The sequence below is a fragment of the Castanea sativa genome, chromosome 3 (genome assembly GCF_040712315.1).
Source record: "Castanea sativa cultivar Marrone di Chiusa Pesio chromosome 3, ASM4071231v1".
NCBI classification, from domain to species: Eukaryota; Viridiplantae; Streptophyta; class Magnoliopsida; order Fagales; family Fagaceae; genus Castanea; species Castanea sativa.
The window spans coordinates 36,693,389-36,707,350 of NC_134015.1; the positions used below are offsets into that span (position 1 = coordinate 36,693,389).

The 13,962-nt window shown below is 37.4% G+C and overlaps 1 protein-coding gene across 2 annotated transcripts; it reads right to left on the reverse strand.

Annotated features, from left to right (window-relative positions):
- Positions 1-89: 89 nt before the first annotated feature.
- LOC142626759 (uncharacterized) lies at positions 90-10,685 on the reverse strand. Of its 2 annotated transcripts, XR_012842655.1 has the most exons (6): positions 10,159-10,656; positions 8,321-8,684; positions 7,274-7,344; positions 5,737-5,835; positions 5,440-5,628; positions 90-200 (listed from the first exon to the last, which is right to left on the reverse strand). XR_012842655.1 is itself a non-coding variant. In XM_075800461.1 (5 exons), exons 1-5 carry the CDS (start codon positions 10,402-10,404, stop codon positions 5,518-5,520), a joined length of 891 nt encoding a protein of 296 aa, XP_075656576.1. In that variant the 5' UTR covers positions 10,405-10,685; the 3' UTR covers positions 5,264-5,517. The 2 variants fall into 2 exon arrangements, 1 of the variants encoding a protein (XP_075656576.1); XM_075800461.1 differs by lacking the exon at positions 90-200 and having other exon boundaries at positions 5,264-5,628; positions 10,159-10,685.
- Positions 10,686-13,962: the final 3,277 nt, after the last annotated feature.

A 13,962-nucleotide genomic window follows, 5' to 3' on the forward strand; every position in this document is an offset into this window, starting at 1 on the left:
CTCTAAAAACTCATTCACCTAGTAGATTTGAACCCCAGCCTCAGTCATCACATCACCCTATTCTTTTTGGGTACATTGTCATCATAACTTTCATCTTCTCTCTCTCTCTCTCTCTCTCTCTCTCTCTCTCTCTTTTCTTTATTTCTTTAAAGTTTGGGGAAGTGTGGGCAGTCAGAGAGCTTTTTGCCATGCCTGCAGAGCTGTTACCACCATACAGAAACAATATCTTAAGAATAATGAGGCACTGAATGTTCTTTGTAACATAGTACTTAAAATGAAATTAGCTCCATTGTTCTTTTGACATGAATCCTGATTTTATTCCCCAGCAATGCTGACAGCAGTTCTCATGGAGACGCATCTTTTTAATGTTCCCATTCTGAAATTGACTTGCAATTTTGTAATATTAATGACGAAAGATGGGAAACGATTTCAGTTCAATGCATTAATAAGGTTATCCTAAGGAAATACAACTCCGTTTTGAAACCTCAATAGATGCTTCAGTTTTTATCAATAGCATTTGAATTATGTCAATTTGTCTATTTCTCAAAGTTGTTTATATTTGATCATCCTCGAATTGAAATTAAAAAATACTATATTAAAAGTCATCAATTCCTCATAAACCAGGAGTTGATGTGCCCAAATGCTATTTCATGTGGGATTCCCAACCATTCAATTTGACTTTGCTCTGTTATTGACAACAATTAAAAAGGATTATCACACAAGTTTGTCCCTTGGGGGTTTGGTTTAGATGGGATCAGGTATGATATGATTTTAAACTCCCGTTGAAAAAAGGGCCAAAAAAAAAAATGGAAAGCAGTCAAGCTCCACCTGCAAGTAAGACATTGAGTGTGCAGCCTTACACATACTTCAGACATTTATATAATGTTATGGTGCTGTATAATCTGTACGAGTTAGTGGTTAACATGTAACAAGCACAGCCCCTAATTGTTGCTGGCTTGTTAATGAATATAATCTTCAAGATCAAATAGATGAAGAAAAAAGAAGATACTCTGAACTCGGTCCATAAATTATTTTCATACAACATTAAATTCAACAGATATTCTATTGCATGCCTCATTCAACATAGAAAATGCTTATACCCTGACTCAACCAGGGTACAAGGACAAATTGAAAGAAAATAAAAATAACATTATATAGGCAAAGGAGATAATAGAGAGACAAGGGTAGGTAGAAGTTGGGTGTGAGTGGAGGTTATTCAGAGGTTGGTAAAGGAACACTAACTTCTATGAATTGGGTAGTGGAATGTGAGGGGGCTTAATGACCCTCTCAAGTAGAAGGACGTAAGGGCAATGGTGTTGAAGCTGAAATTGTCTTTGGTATGACTAGTTGAAACCAGAGTGAAGGAGGAAAATGTTGTTGCTATTGAGGAGTTTATGGTTCCTGGGTGGGTTTCATCAATAATTATGCTCAATATAGGTTGGGAAGAATCTGGATACCTTGAGATTGGAGTGTACTGTGCAACTGATCAAGGCTTCAGACCAGGTCGTTCATATCTATAGCCGTTTCTTAACTAACAAGAGTTGCTTTGTACATGCAGACAATAAGGGTATTAAGAGGAAAAAATTGTGGAAGGATCTTGAATCTTTCAAGCTTCAGATCAGCAATGTAGCTTGGGCTGCTGTAGGGGATTTCAATGTTGTCAAATGTGTGGAGAAGAAACTGGGCCATGACGAGGAATTCAATCAATGCTCATATGATGTTTGAAGTGCTGAACCATCCATTTGTTGGGTGTTTTCATACTGGGTGTAATAAGAGAAAGGGATTGATTTGGTGGATAGGAAGCTTGACAGGGCTACGGTGAATGAACATTGGTTTTCTGACTTTGGTTATAATTTGGTGGAATCTCTTGGAGTGTCTGACCACTCTCTTGCATTGGTGTCTACTGTCTATGGGTGAGAAGAACTTTGGGCAGCCACTTAATTTCTTCAATTTTTGGGCTGATAACCTGCACTTCTTAGAATGGGTTGAGCACATTGGGGTGTGAAGGTTAACGTAACTCTAATGTTCAGACTTCATTGTAAGCTAAAAGTTGTGAAGCAAGTTTCAAATAAAATGAATAATGAAGTGTATGGGGGGATTGCTCATAAAGTGGAGTGTGCTAAGTTGAAGCTGGGAGCTATCCAGAAATGCTTATTGTAACCTTCAGGAAATCCTGAGCTGATATCTAGGGAGAGGGAACTTTGGTGAGAGTATCAGTCCTTGAGAAAGGTTGAGGAATCTTTTGTGCTCCTTGGATCAATTGACAACTTTGTTTGCTCACACTCTTTTTGATTGGTCCTGGATTTGAGGTTTCACACATTGCTCTTCTTTTTTAGAGTTTCAAGTTTCTCTTAGATTTTCCTTTTGAAACTTGAGTACTTTTTTGACATTTTGTGTTCATCATCATGAACATAAAATATTTTTATATATTAGTAAAATTTCATTCCTTATCAAAAAAATGAAGCAAAAATCAAGGAATATACAATTAAACCTGGGTGATAATAACAACTCAAGTTTTCATAGAGCAGTAAACATGAGAAATGCTGAGGTTATTGATCCTAATCAGGTTAAGGGTATAGCCATGGGTTACTACAAAGAGTTGCTTGTTATCTTGAGGGAGTAAATATCTCAAGATGCAATGGGGGTAGTTCCAAAAATAATGGATGTTCAAATTGCTAAAAGGCATAAAGTGAATCTGCAAAGAACTGTTTCTGCCAGTGAGATTAGCAAACATTGTTCTCTTTGGCAGGAGATAAAGCTCCTGGTTCAGATGGATTCACGGCTTGTTTCTTCAAGAGAGCTTGGCCTATCATCCAAACTTTGGTGGTTCTAGCTATCCAGTCCTTCTGGGTTAGGTAAGCTCCTTAGGGAAGTAAATGATACAATCATAACATTGGTAACTAAGGTTACTAATCCATTGAACATGAAGGATTTTAGGCCTACTCCCTATTGCAATACCATCTATTTATGTATTACAAAGATCTTGACTAATAGGTCCAGTGCTTGCTTGAATGAAATTATTAGCCCAAATCAGATAGCTTTTGTGCCTAAAAGAAACATAGCAGAAAATGTTTTGGTGGCTCAGAAGGCTGTCAAGAATAACCATACAGATAAGGAGAATGGCAGGTATACCATAAAGGTAAAGTTAGAAAGGCTATTGATTCAGTAGAATGGCCCTTTATTCTGAAATCTCTTTGTGCTGTGGGTTTCCTCCAAAGTTTGTTGGTTGGGTGAGGGAATTTACCACATCACCAGAGTTTTCTGTGGCTATTATTGGGGACTAGCAAGCTATTTTGGAAGGAAAAAGGGCTTAAAGAGGGGGATCCCTTGTCCCCTTAGCAAAAAAAGAAAGCCATGGAGGTTTTAACTTATAGTTGCTAAAGAATAGAGACCTGGTTTTTTAGAAATTAAGTACCAATGTACCATCCAAAGTGTGCACAGTTAAAGATTATCAATTTGTGGTTTGCTGATGATCTTATGATATTCATTGCTGCTGATCTTCCTCCTGTCAAATTTTGACAGGAAAATTATTGGATGAGTTCAAGTTGAAATTTGGCCTGGAAGCTAAAGAGCAGAAAAGAAAGGACTTTTGTGCAGGTTTATCAACTGGCCTTAATGACCATATTTTAGAAGCACTATAATTTAAGGAGGGTAATCTCCCTGTGAAGTACCTTGGTGTGCCTCTGATACTTGGTAGGCTGAGCTATAGAGATTGTAACCCTCTAATTGAGAGGTTCACAGCTAGGGTGAGCTCTTAGACAGTAAGACTGCTAAGCACGTTTCGTTTTCTGGGAGGTTAAAGTTGCTTCAATCAGTTCTGCATAGCATTCAAGCTTTTTCACTGGTATCTTTATTTTGCATAAGCAGGGTTATAAGAACTGTTGAGGAAATCTTTTTTAAATTCCTATGGAGAGATTCTCATAAAGGTGTAGCTTGTGCTAAGGTGGCATGGAGATTTTTATTTTCTCCTAAGGAGGGTGGATTGGGTCTTAAAGGGATAGAAATTTGGAATAAGGTGACTTCCCTTAAGCATATTTGGAATATTTTGCAAATGTTTGATCAATGAATTTGGGTGGCTTCGGTGCAATCCCATTGGAAAGGGATCACAAGCGTTTTTGTGGTATGATGGTTGGCACCCATATGGCATCTTGAATGAGAAATATGGGTACAAGCCTATCTATCAGGCTACCAGTTCACTGGAGGCTAAGGTGGAAAGTGTTTTAAAAGATGGAGCTTGGAATTGGAAAAGGCCTATATGATCAAATCTGTTAGTAGGGAAAAAAAAGGTAATTGTGTTTCATGAAAATTGGTGATCAAGACCACCTTCTGTGGGTCTTATCCAGAACAGAGAAGTTTACTGCTGCAGAAACATGGAATTCCGTTCGAATATAAAATCTGAAGTTCCCTGGTAGAAATTTGTTTGGTTTCACCAGCTATACTGAGACATGCTTTCATTGTGTGGTAGATCTTTAAAAGAAAATTGACTATCTCAGCAAAAAACAATGACTACAAGAGTTAGGCTATTTGCAGTGGGGGGTATTTATATAATGGCAATTCTTTGTATCTATTCTGTGGTAGGGTCTTGGAAAGTCGAGATCATCTCTATATTGGTGCTCTTTCACTGGTTCATTTTGGAAGGAAGTGGTGGGTTGCTGCTTAGTAATCCAAAGAGGTGTTGAGAGGAGTGGGGTTGCAGGATTTGAACGGTGCTGGACTTAGAGCTCTCATTTGCAAGTTAGCTTGACATGCCGCAATGTATCATATTTAAACTTAACCTAATGCTAGGGTTCATGTGGGTTTGCTGAAGTCTGAGGAGTCAATTGTCAAAGCAATTAATGGGAAGTGATCTCCAGAGTGGAGTTTATAGGGGATTTTATGAATTCCATCCTGAACAAGGCCCTGTGCTGCAGATGGGGAAATCCGTCATCAGTTCTTACTGGTTGAGTTTGGTTTTGTAATAATAGCTTTGTGTTGAAATTAGGCTGATGGGGGTGTGTAGCCTTTTGGGATTTAGATTGGTCACTGTTTGTGTAGAGTGGTGTTGCTTTTGTTGAGATGGATTTGCTCTTGACTTGCTTGTATTTTGCAGCTTTGCCGTGTGTATGTTTAGTAGTTTTAGTAATGAAAAATGTTGATTTATTCCCCCCAAGAAAATCAAAGAAGCTAAAAGCAATATTGTATCTCACAAAATATACTTGGTGGATTCCCAAGGACGGGAAAGTGTTGAAAGTCGAATCTATAAACATGTTAACCTTACCACATAGGCATCAATAATTGAAAAGCTCTATAGCATATAAAGGTCATACTCAGTGCACAAAACTCCCACTTTTGCGGGGTATGGGAGAGGTGATTGGTAGGCAGCCTTATCCCCAATTTATTCATAAGTTAGTAAAAGAATATTACATGCTACAGCCAGAGAAATTACTTAAAATTACCTACCTCAAAATCACTCTTCAATCCATTTCATGCAACTTCTTGTCTAAAAATAAAGGTGCAATTTTTGGCTCAGATCTCTTCCTACTCAAGATTCTGACCAATTTTTTGTTGCTCAAGTTTCTCAAGCAATGCCTTCTTCTCATCTTCCGGAAGAGAATTGAACATGAAAACAGATTTGTCACCAATATCATCCTTGAAAGCAGGATTGTACCGGAAAGCGATGGATATTATTGTTAAAATCAGTAAATATAACCAAACAGAAAGTCATTACCAACAAATTTAGGTCATTTAATAGTTTACCTTAATTGGCTGAGTAAACTTCCTTCCAGCAAATATCACAAAAAGGGCCATCCATGAACCCAGCAGAGTAAGCTTTACACCATCATCCATCAAACCAGTCTGTGAATTTCAAGTGCAAGCCATTAGAGGTCTAAAGAAAGCAGAACTTAAAAGTTTGGATTGGAAATCCACTGATCATTAATAGAGGGTACTACAAAATCCTCAACTTAACCATGGCATAAGTTTATAGGAATTTAAGAACTTCAGAAATTAGATGATCTCAATACCAAAATGGGGGAGAGACAGAGAGAGAATCATAACAGTGCCCTTTATCAAGCTATTTTCCACAGAAAAAGAATAAACAAATAAAGCAGACAAGACAAACATGGAAGTATCTACACGTGGGGAATTCGTATAAAGCAAAAAGGCAAACTCATTTTGCACATATTAGGGTCATATTTTATTGTAATTAGCTAATCCTTTGACAAAATGCACTTTACTTGTAAATGAGTAGATCTAAGATGGATTTAATACTTCAAGAAATATGTTGTTCAAGTCAAGTATTAAAGACATGAAGATTGATCCAAGAAACAAATGAAGAAAAGTTGTTCATTAAATCTCAACAAATAGCTTGACAGATATCTGCTATCGAGACTTAATGTGAAGCTCAATAGACAACTCGACAACAGCTCGATCTATCGAGATTTACGATTTTCAATTTTCCAGATTTGAAATTCGGCCCAGGCTTAAGTATTTGTTTAAAGTTTCTTCTCTCACAACCCTAAACATATCTAAGGCTTATTTTAAAAGCTGTCACACACGGATACAGAGACCAAGAAACTTATTTTCTCTGTGTGAAGCTACTGCGTTTGTACGCCATAGGGTTTTGTAACTAAATGCTTCCAAATCTCCATTGTTGATGATATGAAGAACTTTGCAACCAATAACATCTGTTCAAGTTGTTGGAGTTAGTCACGTACTTGAGATCCGTGCAAAGGGTTAGCCACAAATTGGAGGTTTGTGCATCAAAAGGAAAGAAGGCTACTACAAGATCAAGTCCAATTGGGTATTGGAGCACAGGTTCAGCTGTAGGTTGGTATTTCGGGATCAGCTAGGGTAGTTGGTAAGATTCCTTATACTTGTAACTGCTTGATTGTTAGTTAGTAGATTCTTGGAAGTGGTGACCTTAAAAAAACCCAGTGCGGTTTTGCCTTGCGAGGTTTTCCCCATTTGTCAACAAATCACTTTGTCAAATTTATTTTCCATTGTACTCAGTATTTTGATGATTTGTTGGTGCCATCACATTTTGCATGCAAATTGAACTTAATTAATCAACTTAGGTAATTGAATAATTAACTAGGATCAAGCTATTTTAACCCAACAGCACATCTGCACATATACATGAAGTTACACTGATCATTTATTTACAAATGAGATACCAGCATGGTTGCATAGTCCCATTGAAAAACTGGTCAATTGTTTGAATAATAATTGTATATATGTGCGTTGTCCTCATCTTGCTAATAGAACTGCTATGAATAAATTGCAAGAAGAATACCAGGTGCCCAAGAAGAACCGTAGGTATGATGAATGTGAGGACTCCAGCTTCCAGCTTTCCATAACAGAGGCCTGTTTGGAGAGTATGTCTAAAACAGTCAGGGGATACCATTTAATTTTTCCATATCATATATAATTTCAAAATCCATAAAAAGGATAAAACAAAATAAAAGTATACCGCAATACAAACTTGCATTCTCACAATTAATTTCATGGCTTAAACCGTTGGTCCTAACATTGTTGACAGAAAAAGGGAGGTTGAATTTTCTTAGAACAGATTTTTTTTTGGTGGGGGAGGGGTGGGGGGGGGGGGGGTGGTTACTGTAAGAAACCCGAAAAATGTTGAAAGAAACAATATCCTGATTTTCTTGGCAAGAATAAATAAAGGAAAAACAAAAATAAAAGTACGACTTCACTTTGACATCAAATTATGAATATTTTACTACATATCGATCCTATACTACCTGTTTATCACTGAAAGGATAATCTGTGATAAATAAGATGAACAAACATTATGACACCTAATCAATTTTATTTTCAACAAACAAACAAGTAAACACACAGACTCCTACCTCCCTTCATCTCAATCCTTCTTCATGTTAGTAAGTTGTCAAACGCTAAAATGACACAAAGAACAAAAGAAAAATGGTTGTAACCAATTCAAGCAAATAAAATGATTTTGATTTTTTTGGCATGATGGAGAACATAATCAAGAGACTCTAATGATGAATTTCACAGCTGAATTTAAAAAACTGAAGAAAACACTACGCCCAAACTCTTCCTTTTTTGCTTCAACCATTTCAAAAAGGAACCTGAGCTTTCCCAAGGGCATGGAAATTGATATTATACTTTAATTGTATAATATGGAGGATTATAATAAAAGCATCAGTTGAAAGCAAATTGAGTTAATACCTGACCGATTTCACATAAGAAATGATTACAAAGAGTGGAAGGCAGGTTGCAGTTTTGTGTTATGGCTTCTTTAACTTAAAACATAACAAATTAAATTAGAAAATATGCTACAATCCCAAACTGACTGCAATATTACCTTCTTTGAAGACAAGTCCTGTCAGTGATGCAAAGAGAGGACCAATAAACCAGATGGCTAATGGGTTATCGATAACATATTGTATTAAGTTGTCACCAGCTGGTTGAGCGAGACTTGTGTAAGTTGCCAAAGATCCAACGACACCGAGTGCCCATAGTGCTTGAAGAGTGCGCTTAATCTCAGTAACATATATGTGGATCAAAAATAATGACAAGCCCAACCCACCAGCTCCAATTGTATAAAATAGATCAAGATTTTTCTTAATTATATCACTTAACAAAGAGTTGTCAGGCAAAAAAGCAGATGACGCAGCAACTACAAATGATGCAGCAGCAGTCACCAATCCCAATCTGTATAAAATAACCTGCCACGGCAAGCAAATTATCACCAAGACACTCAAATATAATGGCCAGCAAATGGCCAGCAAATTATCACCAAGATACTCAAATATAAAGCCCTATGGCCAGATATCATTATCCAGGTTCAGCTATGAAGCACGGGTGCGGGTGCGGGTACAGGTACGGGTGCGGGACTCAGCGATTTTTGAAAAAGGTGGGTGCGGGTGCGGCGGGACTCGGCAATTAAAAAATTATTAAAATATTCTTATTTATATTTTCTATATATTTTTACTATTAAAATATTCTTAAAAAACATATTACTAATTTACTATGCCTTGATTCACAAAACAAAGAAAGAAAAAAAAGCAAGAAACACAAAACACAACACAAAACCAAAAAGAAAACACAAAAAAAGTAACAAATATTCAAAATAAAATTAAGGAAGAATAGATTTAGGGTTTTTGGGTCTCATTTAGAGCCAATTTCGGCTGTTGCAGCATGATTTTCGGCCTGTTTCGGCCGTTTCGGTCGCCGGCCGATATGGCCGAAACAGACCGATTCTGGCCGAATCGGCCCGAATCTGCTCGAATCGGCGCCGCGTCGGCGCGATTCAAGCCGCGTCGGCGCGAGTTGGCTGGAAAAAAAAACGAAAACACGTGGCCGACGCGGCACCGACGCGCGAGCAGCGGCGTCCCTCGCGCGTCGCCGCGTCGCACCGCGTCGGACGCGGGTGCGGCACCTCCGGCGCCGCGTCCGTGCTTCCTAGAGGTTCAGACCATTATTACATTCCTTATCTACTATTGACTAAGTTTTTGACTTACATGACATGAACCTTGTGTTTCTAATCTTTATATTAACTTACAGATAAACACACTTGTAGTTTTAAGCAATTTGATCTTGTAAGCCCCTTTACCATTATGTATAAAAAGGCTAAAGGAGATCATAGATGAAGACAATCTTGTAAAACCTTATAGAACTTACATTAATATATATTCCAGAAATTGAATTCAACATATTCTTATACTTTTCTTGTTTAATCCTAATTGTTTAATATCCAAACTTTAAAAATAAAATCACGTGAATTCCTCTGTTTGTTAAGGTTCCTAGAGCTTAAATTACTTTGTTTTTACCATAGATACAGGCATCTCAGCCTCATTACCATGCAACAAACTCTAAGAATCTTAGTCACAGTTACAGCATAATCATCAAAAGTAATGACAAGAAACCCATTTCAGATCTCCTAAAAAATATTTTCACCTGAATGATTAACGCCCTTTACAGCATAATCATCAAAAGTAACGAGAAAAAAACAAAGGGCAAGGAACCAAATGAAGAAACCCATTTCAGATATCCCACAAAATACTTCACTCGAATGACAAACAATCTTAATATAGATGATGGAACAGCCTGCGTAGGCACAGAGAAACATGGCCATACACATACTAAAAAAGAAGAATACTGTAATAGATACATAAGATTATAAAAAAAAAAATCGTGTACCTCTCGAACGTCGGAGGAATCAACGGTCCAAGGGCCGTAGATTCCCTGATAAAAAGTCTGAGAGTTCTCTCCAAGAGCCTTGCACTTTATCGATCCATTTCGAAGCCTTAGCTTAGTTACTGTTACTGTTGAAGTTGAAGACAGTAATTTTTGTAGTGAAGGGTAACAACAAGTCGTCCTACTAGAATCAGATAACACTCGTGACACCATGGGTGCTGTTGCACATGATAACACTCGGGACGCCATGTCCTGAAGCTCACAAATCACAACAACTTTCTTGCCAATTTCGGTATTTTATAACGTATAACAATTATTCCATATTCTACATATGTTCCATTTCTTTGTTTAGAAATTGACAGTGTTGCCGCTAAAGTCCGTTGGTCGTGTAGAGAAAACCCAAAAAAATATGGTACTCGCTATTCAGTGCAATATCTTGATCTGGATGACAGTATGTATGTCTGGGGGAGCGAGTTTCATAGGTTTTTGTACACTTCGAGTACGATTTGTGTTTTTAGAAAGTCTCTTTGGGTGCGTTTGTTTCAACAGCAAAGCAATTCTGGAAAATGTTTTCAGGAAAAGAAAATATTTTCGGGAAAAGAAAATATTTTTAGGTGTTTGGTAACATTTTAAAAAATATTTTGAAAAATATTTTCTGGTGTTTGGTTGTCATCTTGAAAATATTATAGAAAATGCATTTTGTATTTGTTGCTCACATTTTCTCACATTTTCTCGGCTTCCAAACAAATATCATGAACAACAAAACCCAAAAAAAAAAAAAAACTCATCAAATTTTCTTAATACAGCTCAACAAAACCCAAAAATAAAAAAATCTCATCATCAATTTTTCTCTAACAAATCAACAAAACCCAAATCGGTCAGAGAAGAACGAAGACAGAGAGAGAGAGAGGCGACTGGCGATGGCGAAGGGGAGATCGTGCCGGCGCGGCGCGGCGAAGGCGAAGGCGAAGGCGAAGGCGAGATCGTGATCGGTGATGGCGACTGGGTTCGACGAAGAGAGAGGCGAAGGCGCGATCTCGCCGGGATTGGGTTCGACGAAGAGAGAAGCGAAGGCGCGACTCGCCGGCGCGGGTTGGGGTGCGACTCGCCGGCGCGGGTTGGGGCGCGACTCGCCGGCGCGGGTTGGGGCGTGACTCGCTCTCTCTACTCTCTCTTCGTGCTCTCTCTCTCTCTCTCTCTCTCTCTTCGTGCTCTGTCTCTTAATTTTCTGGAAAATCCCTATTTGAAGGTAAAATACAAATGGAAAAGAATTTCCGGGTCAGAGGCCTAAGTTTTACAGTCAACTGTTCTTATTTTCCGTTTGACCATATTTTCAGCACCTGCCAAACACCCGAAAACGCGGAAAACCATTTCCTGAAACCGTTTACCGTCGAAACAAACGCAGCCTTTGTTTCCAACAATCCAACTCCCCTCTTGCAGATTTCATCGCAAATACCAATGGTAAGTGGTATTTGAAAGTTGGATCTGGTTAACGTGTACCCTAATTTAAGCTATTTATTTATGCTAAAAAAATTTTGAAAATTGAAAAAGCTGTCAATATTTTTTCAATTCTCAAGAATTTTTTTTTTCAAAAATGAATAATTATTGTGTGCCCTAAGGGCACACATTAGCAAAATCTAGTAAACGACTGCGTTTGGCAACATGTAAAATATTTTTCGAGTGTAAAAGATTTTCAGGTGAAAAGATTTTTGGGAAAGGAAAATATTTTCAAGTGTTTGGCTGCATTATGAAATTTTTTTTAGAAAATGTTTTCATGTGTTTGGTTGCATTCTGAAATGCTATTTTTCTACTAGTTTTTCACATTTTCTCAGCCATTTTCTCAGCTTCCATAAAAATTTATAATAGAAAATTTCAATATGTAAACTTAAAAAAACAAAAAATAAAAATCAAAACAAAACCATTTGTTAAACTCAAACAATTCGGTCAAACTAAGAGAAGGAGGAAGAAAGAGTGATCAAAAATTGAGGGAAAGGGAAAGGGAAAGGTAGATCGAGAAAGAGAGAGATCGGTCATTGGTGGGTCATGGGCGACGATCTTGGCGGCGTGATCTCAGAGGTGAGGTTGAGTGAGAGAAGAGAAGAAAAGGGAGATGAGTTTGAGGGGATGTGGATCGGGTATTGTAGAGGGTGGGTTTGAGAGAAGTGTTTCGCCAGCGACGTGGGAGTGACGGATCGGAGATGTTGGAGGTGAGATGGGCTTCACCGGTGTGAAGGAGAGTTTTGCCTTGGTGAATTGGGTACATTTGGAGCTCGAAGTGGGTGAAGGTGAGGTTGAGTGAGAGAAGAGAAGAAAAGGGAGAAAAATCATCGACGCGGAGGGGAAAACGGCGACGTTGCTCGTCGGAGTGTGGGTGGACCTCGAACTGGTGTTTGCGTGTGGGGTGGAGCGGCGTCTCTCTCTCGTTGGTGCGTGGGGTGGAGCTAAGGTGAGATGGGTTTTGGACCATGTGAGGAGTGTGTAGAAGTGTGTGAGCTCTCACCAAATCTGGAAATGCATTGACGATAAAATGGAAGCTAAAAATATTTTATGCCTTGGTCAAGTTATTTTACAGTCAAACTAAATTCTATTTTCAGTTTGACTGTATTTTCAAGTGGTTCCAAACACACACACCTAGGTGTAAAATGTTTTCAGAATTTAGTTTACATGTGAAACAAACACAGCATAAAAGCATTACTATGCTGTAAACGAGTTGAGCTTTATTGAGTAGTGCATATTCAAGATTGGCTTGTCTGCAAAAGTCAAAAGTTTAAGCTTGACTTGAGCTCGTGACGAGTCTAAAATCATGTTTGAGATTAAGTTTGTGGGAAAGCCAAAAACTTTGAGCTTGGCTTGGGTTGTCTTTATTAGTTAGTCAAGTTAAGTTCAAGCTTAAACTCGAGCTCAGGTTAAGTTTTTGAGCTTGAGATGTAAGAAAATTACATTACTAAAAGCATAAATCTCCTAAATCAAGTAAAAAAAAATAGTATACTCATTTTATCATGCTTTTAGTCCCACTTATGATTAGCCATTATTCAAATTTAAATTTTACATAATTAAATCCATTCATTCATCCCTCATTATTTATGGTTTCAACAATTGTTCAAAATACAATTTTTACATTCACGTTAAATGGTGAAGAACTAGAAAAATACATGTTTGTAACTATTATGAATGTGAAAAGACTAACATGTTTCATAACTTTACATTAGATGGTTGGTGGTGAAGTCATACATGGCTGACTTTAATTTTTTTAAATTTAACTAAAGTCTAAAGTAGTGCTTAGTCAGTTTAGAGAGAAGGAAAAAAAATTAAGTTAATGGGTAGTGGTCTCATATTAGCTATATCATTATTAAGATACGTATAATAAGTTTATTTAGCAAACACATATAAATTTATAAATGAGTTTATGCTTGAAATGTTTTGTATCAAGCATTATAGCTTATGAGCTTGTTCATGAACAAATTTCTTTGCATAGACTTGACTTGTTTATTAAATAAGCCTAAAACTAAAGCTCAAACTTGACTTATTTATAAACAAACAAACATGAATAAGTTTTTTCTAGAGCCGAGCCCAAGTTGTTTATGAACGGCTTGGTTCATTTATAGCCCTATAATACCCCCAAATATCATTTTAACACACTAAAATCCATTTTATCTATTTTAACACACTACTTTACAATACATTCTACATCAGGTCTTCTATTTTAACATTCAATACATTAAAATAATATATTCAACCAATTAAAATATTCAATTTACTCCACAACCCATAAACCAGATAAAAAATTATTTCACCACCCATAACCTC